We start from the raw sequence: 13,171 nt of genomic DNA, 5'->3' as shown, positions 1-13,171 counted from the left end.
TAAGCTTCTCAATACTCATCCAGTTTTTAGTTTATTGTTTAGTGGTGCAGCAGGAGAAATATAGAATTTAGGAGTAAAACATGGATTGCTAATGATGTAGAAATGCACATGACATACATTTTCAGTTTTCATTGTTTGTTCATTTGGTGTTTAATGTAATTGACTTTTTCCCTGGAGTTTACAGTGCAGTTGTCTTTGTCAGGTCCAAGCCCGCTGTCCGCTCAGATTGACAATTTTCACTGCCAGAAGTAGGTAGTGTTGCATGTAGAAGATGTTAGGATTTGTTGTGAGGCCCTTTTACCTCAAGGGAGTGGCAGGGAGGGGGAAAAGGACAATTCCTTGTCTGTTGACAGGCTATTCCTGTTAGTGCTATCTACGTAATGCATCTTCTCTAACTGATGATTTTCAGTTCAGCTGCGTTTTTTCTTCTTGCAGCATGAAATCTTTTATGATCACATCGTACAACCTGTCTTAAGTCAAGAAAATGACTTAGAAGTTCGATCACTGTCAGAAAGTGAAGACAAGGTCAACGGATCATTTTCATTAGTTTCTCTGTTTGACAGCATCACGTACAACAAGGTGAAAACATATGGAATGATTCCTGTTGCATCTTATTCTGAACTAATGTGATACATATTATATTTGAGAAAGACAGAGAATATCCTGCCGAACTGCAATGCTTCATTGTTTTGTCATGCAAAATTTATTTCTGCCGCACACACAAATTTATTGGATGTTGCAAATTTCTCTATGAAAGAAACTGTGAATGTTTTTTACCTCGTAGGAATAAACTGACTTTTCTGAAATGTAATTTGAAGAAATATTGCATGAATAATTGCAACAATTACTTATGTTTTCTCATAGCTTTTTTTTGTACTTTAGGGGGCTTCTATTACATGGATGCTTTCTGGTTTTCTGACTGAGAAGTTGTTTACCAGAGCTTTAAATGTAAGTTTGGAAAAAGGACATCTTCATCTTGATTTATAAGCTTGAAAATAATGAGAGTACGAATCACTGTCTGCCTTGCTGATGTTTTTCATTGAACCTTTGTGATTCTGAGGCATCTGTTTGTTTCCTGCAGTCGTATCTGAAAGAATTTGCCTTTTCAAACGCCAACCAGGATGATCTGTGGATCCACATACAGTTGGTACTCAATTTATTTCTAGTGTTTAAATCTATGTCACTAAGTATTTGTAGAGTGCTGTAGTAGAATTTGGCTATCCCTTTCACAGTGTTTCCTTCGCATAAAATTTACTTTGCCAGCTTTCTTGCCTTATGTCTTCACAGGTGTTTATTTGGGTACTTAACTGTACTTATGGTCAGTGCAGTCGAGTACAAGGAGCAGAGAAATGAGACGCAAAGTGGGTTTCTGGGTGCATGGATCACCTTTGTTTAAATGAAATTGCATAGCCTGTGTTTTTCTGGAGCTTAAGTTCTGCCAGATCGAAGTGTGTGATGCTCTAGACTTGGTGATCAGCAGTGTTGATGCATCACAGATCCTGCAAGTTCTGTAGGGCAGTAGATGAGCATTTCTCCCTTTGCTGGTTTTGTCAGAAATCTGAATAAGAAGACAGGTTCTAACAAAAAAAATGCCCATTTCCCTGCCCATCTAAGGAAGTCTTCTGCTGTGTTACCAAAAAAAAGCCTTAGGTTAAGAACAAGAGTTTCACAACTTTAGGTATCCAAGACTGTCACATGTTCTAAGCCAACAAAGACTATTAATTCACACTGGCTGGGATTCCAGCTTGGTATCTTTTTCAGTGAGTCTTTGATGTTCAATTTGCTCATCACACTGTCATTTAAAATTGTGTTGTTTGCTGGTATGTTCATTTGAGTAAAACAAACAAATTAAGTCTGTCATAGTCATGTAGGCTTGTAAGCATATTCATGATAAAAAGAGAAATGTTGGCAGTCAAGTTATCATATCAAGTTATCAAGCACCAGTTCCTGTGTGCTGTCATGATAATAATGTCAATAATGTTCTTTACACTTTTTTACATTGATTTTGTGCATGACTCAAATATCAGCAAACTGCTAAGCAATTACTTTCTGTAACACACACGATTAATTCCTAGAGTGTTGCTGAAGCAGAATCAGTAAGTGACTGCTTGTTATAAATCTTTCTAATTTCCCTTTCCGTTGAAGGTAGTAGATGCGCAAGATGAAGTTCAGTTGCCAGCATCTGTAAAACAAATAATGGATTCCTGGACATGTCAAAATGGATTTCCAGTTTTAACATTCAATATAAGCACCGGCACAATCAGTCAGGAAAAATTTCATAATAAAAACCATGAAAACAGTACAGATTTTTACAAGTATGTTTCATTTGTATCCTTATCAGATACCCATGTTTTGTTTTTCTATTTGCAGGAAACTCTTCACAATGTTTTAACTGTTTTCTAAATTTTTTGCTTTGTGGCATGAAGTAAATTCTGTTTCAGATTGGAGTTTGCTGTAGTTTCTCTGAGGGTTGCTTTCCTGTGCAGTAGTGACTTTTCCAGCCACAGAACAGCTTTGTAAGGACAGGTGTGGGCCGTGAATGGATTGCAAGGCAGAAGTTTTGCCTGGCATTTCTGCATTCTTCATCTTTCAATCATTCAGGCTGAGGACCGGGCTGAACCATGCAGCAACTTCTTTCCTGTCAACGTTTTCAGTCTCATTGTCATGGCAAAGACAATGGGGTTGCATGAAGGTCCTATCTAGATTACTCTTTTCTCAGAAAGCCTTGAGTACTTGCCATGAAACTGTCAGTGAGAATCACAGAGTGCCTGCAGCCGTGCTGCATATTTTGATGCCTAAAAACATGGTGGAAGGAGCTGATTCTGGTCACCCGCTTGGGAGCCTCATGGCCAGAGTCTGAACTTTGGTAAAATTCAGCTCTTTCTGTAAGCACTGGGATGTATGGACAAAGCTTGCAGGGTGTGTTCTTACCCAGGGAGATATAAGAGAAAAGTAACTCAAGGCAATTTTTCCTACCTGTGGTTCTGTTCTTGCAGACAATGAAAGGATGGGGATTTCGATAGCTTCATTTGCTTCCAAGCACCAGGGAAGGAAGAAAACTGTAGATTAAATTAGTTTCTAGATAAAGCCAGATAACACAGATAAGGAGTTCCAAGTTAGAAATGTTGCATCCATTACTCTAGTTACAGCAGTACTTAATGCCACATGAAGTTAAGCAAATCCAGGACAAACATTTCAGAATATTCCATTTTCTTGAACAACTTCAGGCTGTCAAAACTTTCATCTCCTTTCTATGGGAGATTTTGATTACCTGCAACATGAAATAAAAGTTATTAGTATTACAGTTGTTTTGTTTGCCTGGAGCCATTTTTACCAAATGCACTTTTAAAAAGGAGCTTTATAGTCTCCAGAAATCAGATGAAGTGAGGAAATTAAAAAATAACTGGGGAAAATTGAATTATCTCCCAGAGAAACAAAGCAAGAGCACAGAGATAAAGTGGTACTTCAGCAGATCTAGCAGAATCTAGCTAGATCTAGAACTGTCTATATTTGAGTGCTTATTTAAATCCAAGCTAAAACTCCATTCCAGTCAATGAACCTATGTGCTGATGCAACCATCCGAAGACGTTTTGTGAATCAGAGAGGAGAGAGGGAAGATGAGTAAGAAACTGATTTGCAATCTAATTTAGTGTCAGCAGTGAGGGTTTCTGTAAGAGTAAGAATTAATGATATTGCTTTTTTTGTTGTTTTTTTTTCCTTAAGCAATACTTGGATTGTTCCTATTTCTTGGATGAGAAATGGATCATCACAGCCCTTAATGTGGCTTGACAACAGCAGCAGTAAGTAATGTGTTTTTTTTTAAATGTGCTAAAACCGAGATGATAAAAAGCCACCGAATACATCTATGAACAAAACATTGTGTTAATTTTACGTTATAATAGAGAAAAACATCAGATTAATAATTATTTTTCTCTGTGTACAAATGCCTGTCGTGAATAGATATTTCGTTTTGTACACCAATCCAAACTCCAAGCTGCTCGTGCTTCTGTATTACTTTTGCTTCAGTAGATTCCAATGACGTTAGTGAGAGTCCATGAGTACAGGTGGGATCTCTGGGTTTGGCTGTGATACCTCAGAGTATAATCAAGCTCAACTGGTAGATAGGAGGACTGAAAAAGATTAGAATGAGTTATGTGAAATGGCCCATATTTATTGAACGTGGATATCTCTAAAAAGTATTTTCTGTGTAATTTTACTTGTTAATGCAAATCAAGTGCAAACATAGTCTTACTAACAGAGCAGAACCCCAAAAGGTTTTAAAGGCTTATAATAAAGAAGTGAGTTTATAGGCGTCTCCAATCAAATAAAAAATTCAGTTATTTCTCACAACTCTTCCCCACATTGCTTTCCAATAGGCAGCTGTATTTTTTGATGGAAAATAGAGGTAATCATTAGAATAAGTTAATAATTTTTCTTTGGTAAGTCAGCCTTGAACTGCATCAGATCTTGAATCATTTAGACGTAGATGCGTAGTGATGTGTTTGTTAAATGCTTAAAAAACTACAGTACATTGTGTGCATTTTTTAATCTCTCTGCCCTTTGTTTGCAATTGTCAAGAGCTACTTGCCTTATCTTTCCAGCAAAAGATAACTTGAATGACTATTTCACAGTATGTGGACAAATTAAAGAGCAATTAGTGGATGTTCCAGTGAGGTGAAAAATCAGAAAATTTGCAGGAAAGAAGTATTAAGCAGTGCTTGCTTGGAAGGACTAGTGTTACATGGTAGGCTTCTATCATTGAAATAATAGCAATTCCATTTCCTCACACATCATCTGCACTAATTAAATAAATATCATGTTGCATCTGCCTGAAAGAACTAAAAAAAAGTGAAAATTCAGTCATTAAAACACATTGTACTTGTATTTGAAAGCCACGCGTGAAACTTCCCAGAGCCTAGACTGGTAGCTTGCTTCCAAGTAAAGATGAAAAAATAACAGTAATTTTGATTTCAGTCTTGACTTTTTGATGTAAAGATAAACCAAATGGTTTCTTATATGCGTAGGGGTGTTGAGGGTATTTTTCACTTCACTTACCTTTTTGGGGTAGAAATACATCACAATGAAACATCTAAAAAGTGCTGTTATGTATGTGTATTTTTGCTGAAAAGAGCTCTGTGGGAGCTAATACTTCTTACTTCTGAGCAAGTGAAATTAGGCAGCAAGCCCCAAGCAGGGCTGCTAATGGTAGCCAAGCATGATCTTGCACGTCTCTGCTATGCAGTGCTAAAAGCGTGTTCTGTTGGTTTAGGACTTCTCTGGCAATCTCTAAATGCTTACCTTATGCTCATGTTAGTGTGTTGGTCACCGGCAGGAAAAGCCATGATCCCTAAGTGATGCATGTCTGTGTAGAAAAGATACCAAATGCTGGCAAAACTGTGCTACTGTGGTAGAACGTATTTTCATTTGGCCTGGTGGTGGAGGCTAGGAATGAGCTGGATCTCTCAGAGCATGGTTTTGCTATTTTAGATGCATCTGAAAATGATAGTAATGGTTAGCAGAACACTGAACTAGTATATGGAAAATACTACTAGCACCATATCCTAGCTACTCAGTCTTTTTAAATGTGTTAACTAGTCTCTGACATTTGTTGTGTTTTCCGCTTGTTGAATGTGTGAAAATGACAAAATACGAATCCAGCTCGGTCAAAACATATTGGAGTTTGAACCTTCTGTTCAGAGAATTGTCTGGACTACTCACCAGTATTGATCCACTGTCTTAAGAGAGTTTGCTGTCTTCTTAAACCAGGCCGGTGCCCAGTTAAAGCAGTACGTTAGTCCTCTTCAGGCAGCTTAGAGCCTTCAGGAGGCCCTTATTGGAGCTTGGAGCCTCTGGTCCCCTGCAACGTCCTGTGATCTTCCAGGGGCAAATAATCAAACAAGCACCTAATGTAGGCAGTAGTGAGATGAAATGGGAATGTGAGAAGGAGCCTCTAGTATGTAATGTAACTAAAGAGAGCTGTAGGACTTTCATTATAGTATTTATTTTCAGTTGTTTGCCTGTTGCATGAATTTAGCTGTTTTGCTTTCCTTATACTAATGCTGGTAGACAGTCAGTTCTCCTGCTGGGAGCCGAGCGCTGTGTTCTGGAGCAACACTGGAAGTGGCAAGGCATGCTGAGCGTGGATGCCTAGGCACTCAGGGGTGCTGTTCCCCATCCAGACTGGTGGTTTCTATATAGCCTTTCTGAGCTCTCCCAGCTGCCTGCTAGTCAAAAGGTTGGAGCTGCACATGTCTTCAGCCACCCCTTTGCCGTCTTCAGGGTGCTCAGCTCCTCAGGGATCAGGTGCTTGTTGAAGTCATTCTGCTACACAGATTCTGTGGGAGTCTGGGTACAACCTCAAACTTGCATGTTGGGGGATCATAAATGCAAGAGAATTTAGCAGCATGCAGAAAATGAAATGCTTTCTCACGTCACTTTACAGAAGTGTTTCCTGAAATGCAAGTGTCAGACTCAGAATATGACTGGATCCTACTAAATGTAAATTTAAGTGGATACTACAGAGTGAACTACGATCAGTTAAACTTGAAAAGATTAGTACACTTGCTTGAAAATGATCCAAAGGTAAGATCATGTATATAATTTTTTTTTTCAAGCTTGTAAACAGACTTCTTTCTGTGTATATCTCCCTGCATTTTTTACCAGTAATCACACTGATGAAAACGTGGAACAACAAGAACTCGTGTTTGTCATGTAAGAATAAATGATCCAGTATTGCACAACTACAGTTAATGGCAGTCTTCCATAGCGGAATAGGAACAGGCCCAAATAGTTTCACACAGGCATTAAGTTGAAAAATAACATACAAGAGATGGCATTCTGTCTGCCAAATTATCTTAATAAATCTCTTAAATTTCACTCAAAGAATTGTCAGTATGGATGCGCTACCCAGATTCATCTACTACGAGGTAACCATGGGGAGGAAAAACAGAAGAAAGTTTTTATTTCTACCAAAGAACAATATTTCTGTGAATGAAATGTTAACAAAAGCATCGATTTGAGGTTTCTGTGCATTTTGTGATTCTTCTAATGTTCCAGTCAGTTGTATAACACAGAGAAGATTTTATGTCACTGTGTAGGCTTGCAGCAAATGACACATGGAGCAGCCTGCTCAAATGGCCTTCTGTGGTGCTTCATAGCATTTAATGTTTCCTAGCCCAAGCCGGGGAAGGGGTTCTGGTAATCACACTGATTCACTGGATTTGACAACAAAGCTGTGCCAATTTAAGCACGGTCTGAGACTCTGAGAATACATGTGATCAGATGACTTCTCTGGAAGGTCTAAACCCAAGGCTGATGAGAGCACAAAGGGGTGACCAGACCTCTATAAGGCCCATCAGCTTTGTTTCTTCTGAGTTTTTCTTCACAGCAAATCTAATCAGGACAGACTTACACTGTGCCAGCTCGGGGCCATGCTTAATGGCTGGTGGGAAGGTTGGCTAGAGCAGAAGCTGAGCCACACCAGAATGGAAACAGGGAGGAGGGGAGAAGTGACCAGGAAGAGCTGTAGGCAGAGGCTCACCCACAGTCCTCTCTTGGTCATGTAATCTGTGATTCAGATACTGTTCTGTGGACTAACCTGAAACTTCAGAAGGAAAAAAAAAACATACCAGAATGAAATAACAAAGTGTATATTAGGAAATGTACAACTTCCAGACTTTACTTTTAATTCTAATAGGTAATAAGAGGGATCCTCAAGTTCAGCACTTTTCATATGTGAGTGCTCCTAAAAGCACATAAACAATCTCAGCTTAAAATACGAGATCAATTTTAGCATGTTTTGCAGAAGATTTTGGCTTATAAAAGATGTTAGTGACTTTGCCTTACACTTTTTATTACTTTGTCATACACCTTTTTATTGCTCTTAATGATGTGTCTAGGTCTATTAACACCACATTGATGCCTTCTGCAGGCTATTCCTGCTGTCAGCAGGTTCCAGCTGCTAGATGACATTTTTGCACTGACAAGGTAAGTATGTTTTGCACATGTCATGGAAAATGATTAAACTACATGATCTAATCCAACATTTGTACTTCTGCTTCATTCACTCCTAACCATATGCACCTCTTATGAACAACAGACATTCAACAAAATGGTGGAGGACTACCAGTGTTGGGTGATTTCTTTTGAAATTACTTTTAGTTTGTACCTTCTCTTAGCAAATACTTTAAGTAGTGGAACTGTCATGAACGCTATGAAGACTAACCGAAGTTTGTTGTAAGGGAACTTCTAAATGAAGATAATTCTCCTACGTTTACTCTGGAGAGCCTCAGCTATGCTCTCCTGCGTGCCTCATAACACCTCTTTCATCTCCCCTGTGGATGGCTTGGTTGGTCATTCACCTCTTGGCAGAAGAAGACCACAAGACACTTTTGCAGTTCGGTAGAAAATCACTTGGTTAAAAATAACCCAGTGTTCTGTTAGACTTCCTGTCACTCTCCCTTCCTTCTGAAAGCAAGGCAGTTCTCAGAGGAGGTTCATGTGTAGAAGCTGTGGGACTGTGCCGCTGGTGAGCTCAGCAGTGCTGTGGGGTGCTAGAGATGAAATAAATAGATCTGTGTCATAGTCACAACAGAGATGTCCAAAGCATCAGGCAGCTGGGATGTGGGAGCTCAGGCAGTAGGTGGCTGAAGCACACTCCAAAGCCTGCAGAGGTGGTTCTGAGAGCAGGAGGTCAAAATGCTAGCAGTGTTTCTATTCTGGAGTTTTCTGTTCTGGAGGAGTGAGGAGTGAATTGGCTTTTCTGGGGAAGGAATGCATTCCACGCTAGCTCCATGGTGAGGCATGGAAGTGCCATGCTGAAATTGCTCATCTCTTGGGTAGTGTGCATGTGGTTTAAACCGTTTCATTTTATAGTAATGTTTATTCCATAAATATTGAAAATCGCTTCTTTGCCAATAAAAAGACAAGTGTATTATAAATGAAAACACTCTTTGAGTGAGGCTGATGCATGCTGCAGACACTGCCAGAATACATACTGCCATGATTACCCCATTACTAGGCACTATGCTCTTCAATGTATGCATTAAAAAGTTCAGCTTTTCAATGGCACAGCATAGTTTGATATTTATTTTAACATAACAGTGCCTTTTCAAGGTGATTTCCCACCCTGTATCTGTATGTTTTATCATCTTAAATAAATCCATGGTAGATAGTTAATGTGAATAAGCATGTTCAAATAGGAGTGGTTTTTGTCTTCAAATAGGTCTGGATATACTGAGATTGAAGCTGCACTTGAAATAACAAAGTACCTTGGCGGAGAAGATAAACTCTTTGTATGGAATGTGGTATTGGTAAATCTAGTGCCTGACAATGTGGAAAGTACTCTGAAAAACTATGAAGTATACCCACTTTTGAAGGTATCAACTTCTTTTATTAGTTAGGAAAGATACTAGTCCATTTAAATAAAGTGACTAAAAGCTTTCTAGATTCTCACGAAAGAACGAAAGTGATGGGTAATATTGTATGAATGCATTTGCATGATTTGCCATCATCTTTAAATAGGAGGTACTTGTTCACGTGTGCTAGCCAATGATAAATATCATTGCTTTGTGAGTTCTTACTGTAAAGCAGAAATTTGTCTGCATTCTCAGTATTAACCTTCGTTTTGGTTCTTTTTGTAAAAGAAGTTCAGAAAAAACTATATGAAGAGAAAGAAGGAGCTGTCTTAGACACTGTATGAGATTATTTTATTCCATATTTAAGATACTTGAGATTGTATATATATATATTACTTCTATTTCATGCTACCTTTTTATAGTAGCAATCTCAAAGTAGTAATTCTCTTATGTTCTCAGCATAAGTATGTTCAAAATATGTGGGAAACATATTTTTTCTTTTGGGAACTTGTTTTTTCTGTCTTTTCTCTGAGAAGGAGCATTTATTATCTTTTGCAAGCTCAGATGTGTTAGCTATGTGAAATAAGTAATTTCCCTATTAGAATAGCACAAGTGCATCAAATCCCATGTTATTTATTTTATGTGCTTCATTTTAATGTTCTTTATCATCAAGAAAGCAATAGAGGTGAATTTTTAGGATAAATGAGTAAGTAAAGAAAAACACAGCATAATAAAAGCATGCATTTGAATGAAAATAATTTTTCTTTCCCTTCTTTTAAAAGAAATACCTTTTAAAGAGAATGTTGCCAATATACCATTATTATGCAGGTTTTATTCGTCGAAATGTTGATGCTTTGGAAGATGACTATTTTGCTCAGTAAGTATTCTGCTCTTCTCAGAACTTTGATAACTGACACACTGTAGTAGTTTGCCTTTGCAAATTCAAATGCAAGATATAGGAAAATGGTCTACTTAATTTGGGTGTAAAAGAACTGTTGTTCTCACCGATCTATGAACGTGTTACTTATTTGTGATGATATCTGCAATGAAAATGCAGTATGTTGGGATCGTTTGGGATATTGTCAGCATATTTAGTGAGGGTAAGAGATGATCCTTTAGTAACAGGAGTGGTAGCTCTTGTGTTTTGGAGAGTAGGTTTAACAAGTTGCTGCTCTTTGGGGGAAAACCTATAGCAATGGTTCAGATGAGCTTTATGCATCAATCACTAGAGCTTTAAAATGATTCATTTTGTAAATCCACAGCCTGTTACGATGACTGATACTAGGTGCATCCAAAGCAACAGCACTATAAAAAATGCAGAAACCTAATAAAAATTAAGGTGTGTAGGTAGCCTCACTGACATCCAGGAATATTGATGTCAGGAGCCCATTTTTTGGCAACTTAATTTTTTAACTTTTATTAAAACTCAAGTGCTTCTGGTAAAGGTTCTCCCCAGTTAACAGCATGATGTGCAGAAACTGGGGTCAAGCACAGTTTGAGCACTTCAAATGTGGAATACACATCTTTTACACTTGCTATTTTGGCTTTTCTTCAAGAGTGTATTTGGAAAAATTTTTTGCAACAGCATGCTGGCTGGGTCTCCAAGACTGTTTGGATCTGTCATCTGAACTGTATACTAAGTGGATGGACAACCCTGAGTACAAGTAAGAACTGTAATGTGCTCTGAGAGATGTGCATGTGCAGGGGATGGGGGTGGTTGAGGGGCTTTTACAGGGGCAGGCAGGATAAGAAAGGGCCCTACACACTGCTCATTCTCCCCAGATCTACAGAATTTAAGCAAAGCAAAAACAAAACCTCAAAAGGAAAATAATAAATGCAAAGTTCCACATCCTCTGCAAATTTCAGCTTTGTGTTGATTTCATAATTACTGCTGAAGGATTTTTCCATGAAGACCAAGATCTGCTTAACCACACAGCAGATGAAACTAAGTTAAGACTGACACACCATGTTGTCTGATCCCTTTGCCATACCTCAGCCTTGGAGGCATCACACATGCTGACTCAAGTTCTAGGCTTCCCTAAGGAGAACAGAGTGAAGCAATGCCAGTATGGCAGTGACATGAACATCTGCCCATGGTGAATGCCATCCACGTTCTGCATTTGCATGAACAGAGGCTGGGAAGGGCTGTCAGTTCTCATGCTGATCCTGGAGCCCAGTGGCTAGGTTTCTGGTCTGTAAGAATGAAGTTGAGCTTTACTATAATCAGATATTCTGTGTTAGTGTATTGCATTGTTAAAGGAATCTTACACTGTATTGAAATTCTTATTCCTTTCCTCCCTCTCTCTTCTGATGTTCTTTTTTTTTTTTTTCCCCTGTGCAATAGTCATATAATATTGGCCCTGGTGAGTGAATATTTAAAGTTTGTTTATTATTTTTCTTTATTATAGTTGCAAAGAGGCTAATATTTTGTCTTACTCCTATGTTTGCTGCTATGTGATTGCCTAAGTGCTTGTGTTTGTATTCTGGTAGTAGTGATTTAGTAATCACCTCGTTTTAAAGAAGATTTAAAGTGCTGTGCTTTGGTGATAAAGCAAGAAATCTAGTTAGACTAAACACATCCTGGTGTGTTTCAGAGAGGATTTTCCTACTATCCCACAATAAAGGAAGCAATGCTATGTGGAAATCTGAGACCAATGCAAAATACTTCCTTCATTAAGAGTATTCAAAAACTTTTTCCTTGTGGAATTCTATGCACCTTATCTGAGTTCAGGAGCTGAAGAGTCTGTGAAATATTAGCTCATCTACTTTTAAATTAAATGGAGAAGATTAATTTTGCTATCCCTCATGACACTGAGATAAATTTGAAGATGCTTCACAGTACTGAACTCTACATGTTTGTAAGTATGGAGGAAAAAAACAGCAGTAGTTTTATGAAGTGAAAGAAACAAACCACATTTTAATGGAAAAAAAACACATGAAGTAGACAACTTATTAGGTTTCAAATTAAAAAAAAAAACAGTTCCTTTTCAGTTAAGGAGGAGGTTTCTATGTACAGTAGGTAGGAAAAGGACACAGACAGAAAGATCCCTTTAGCTGGTCTTATGTTCTCCATTTTGAAATCAGAACTCCTAACAGCATATGATAGTTGCTTCATCACAGGTGAGCACCAAATGTGTTACCATACCCACTAGGACTCTCACATATGTAGAAGGCAGTGGTGCTTCTTCCTTTCAGATAAGGCGACCATCTTTCATCTGAGCGTTTCCAGCCAGTTTCTGACTTCCCAGAACTCACTGGAGCTGTTGTGCTGCATTATTTTCACTTTTGTGAAAATTGTGTCTCAAGAGCCATCCAGTCATCCAGTCTCTCAGTTTAGCTCTCTCTTTGTCTATAGAAGTGAAATGGAGCTGTCTAAGTGGTTTGGGGTTACTGGCTCATCTTTCTCTTTTGAAAGAAAGAAATGAGTCTGCAGGAAGGGATACTGTTCCTGTACATTTCAGTTACATCCTAAAGCTAAATCCTGTTGCCATCAAAGGTTACAAAATCATTATGACACATCTGCACTGACTCCAGGAAAACAGTATAGGCTAATGCACCATTCTTTTCAGGAGGATTTTTTTTTTTTGCATCTTCCTGAAGGTTCACATAACAGAATCCTGGTAGAATGCTCAATGCACATGAGTACTTCCAAGTAAAAAAAAACCTATGAAATTAATAAGCTCAGTATTTCAATTAACAAAACCCCAAGCTCTGTATGGACTTTCTGAACAGTACAACACAGACCACTTCAGGTCCACCATAGTTGTCACCAGCCAGTAGGCCAGTATCCTATAGTATGCTGCCTGTACAGCCTG

General features: G+C 38.4%; 1 protein-coding gene across 1 annotated transcript in view; it reads left to right on the top strand.

Moving 5' to 3' along the window:
- LVRN (laeverin) overlaps positions 1-13,171 on the top strand; it is a 34,056-nt gene that overhangs the window by 12,962 nt on the left and 7,923 nt on the right. Inside the window, 10 exon segments of the mRNA XM_048932084.1 lie at positions 436-579; positions 883-948; positions 1,082-1,147; positions 2,146-2,315; positions 3,724-3,800; positions 6,443-6,582; positions 7,931-7,986; positions 9,224-9,377; positions 10,139-10,233; positions 10,913-11,020. Coding sequence (XP_048788041.1) covers positions 436-579; positions 883-948; positions 1,082-1,147; positions 2,146-2,315; positions 3,724-3,800; positions 6,443-6,582; positions 7,931-7,986; positions 9,224-9,377; positions 10,139-10,233; positions 10,913-11,020 — 1,076 coding nt within the window.

Source organism: Lagopus muta, chromosome Z (assembly GCF_023343835.1).
Source record: "Lagopus muta isolate bLagMut1 chromosome Z, bLagMut1 primary, whole genome shotgun sequence".
Taxonomy (NCBI): Eukaryota; Metazoa; Chordata; class Aves; order Galliformes; family Phasianidae; genus Lagopus; species Lagopus muta.
The sequence above is the reverse complement of the archived record's forward strand: the minus strand, read 5'-3'. Positions and strand labels throughout refer to the sequence as shown.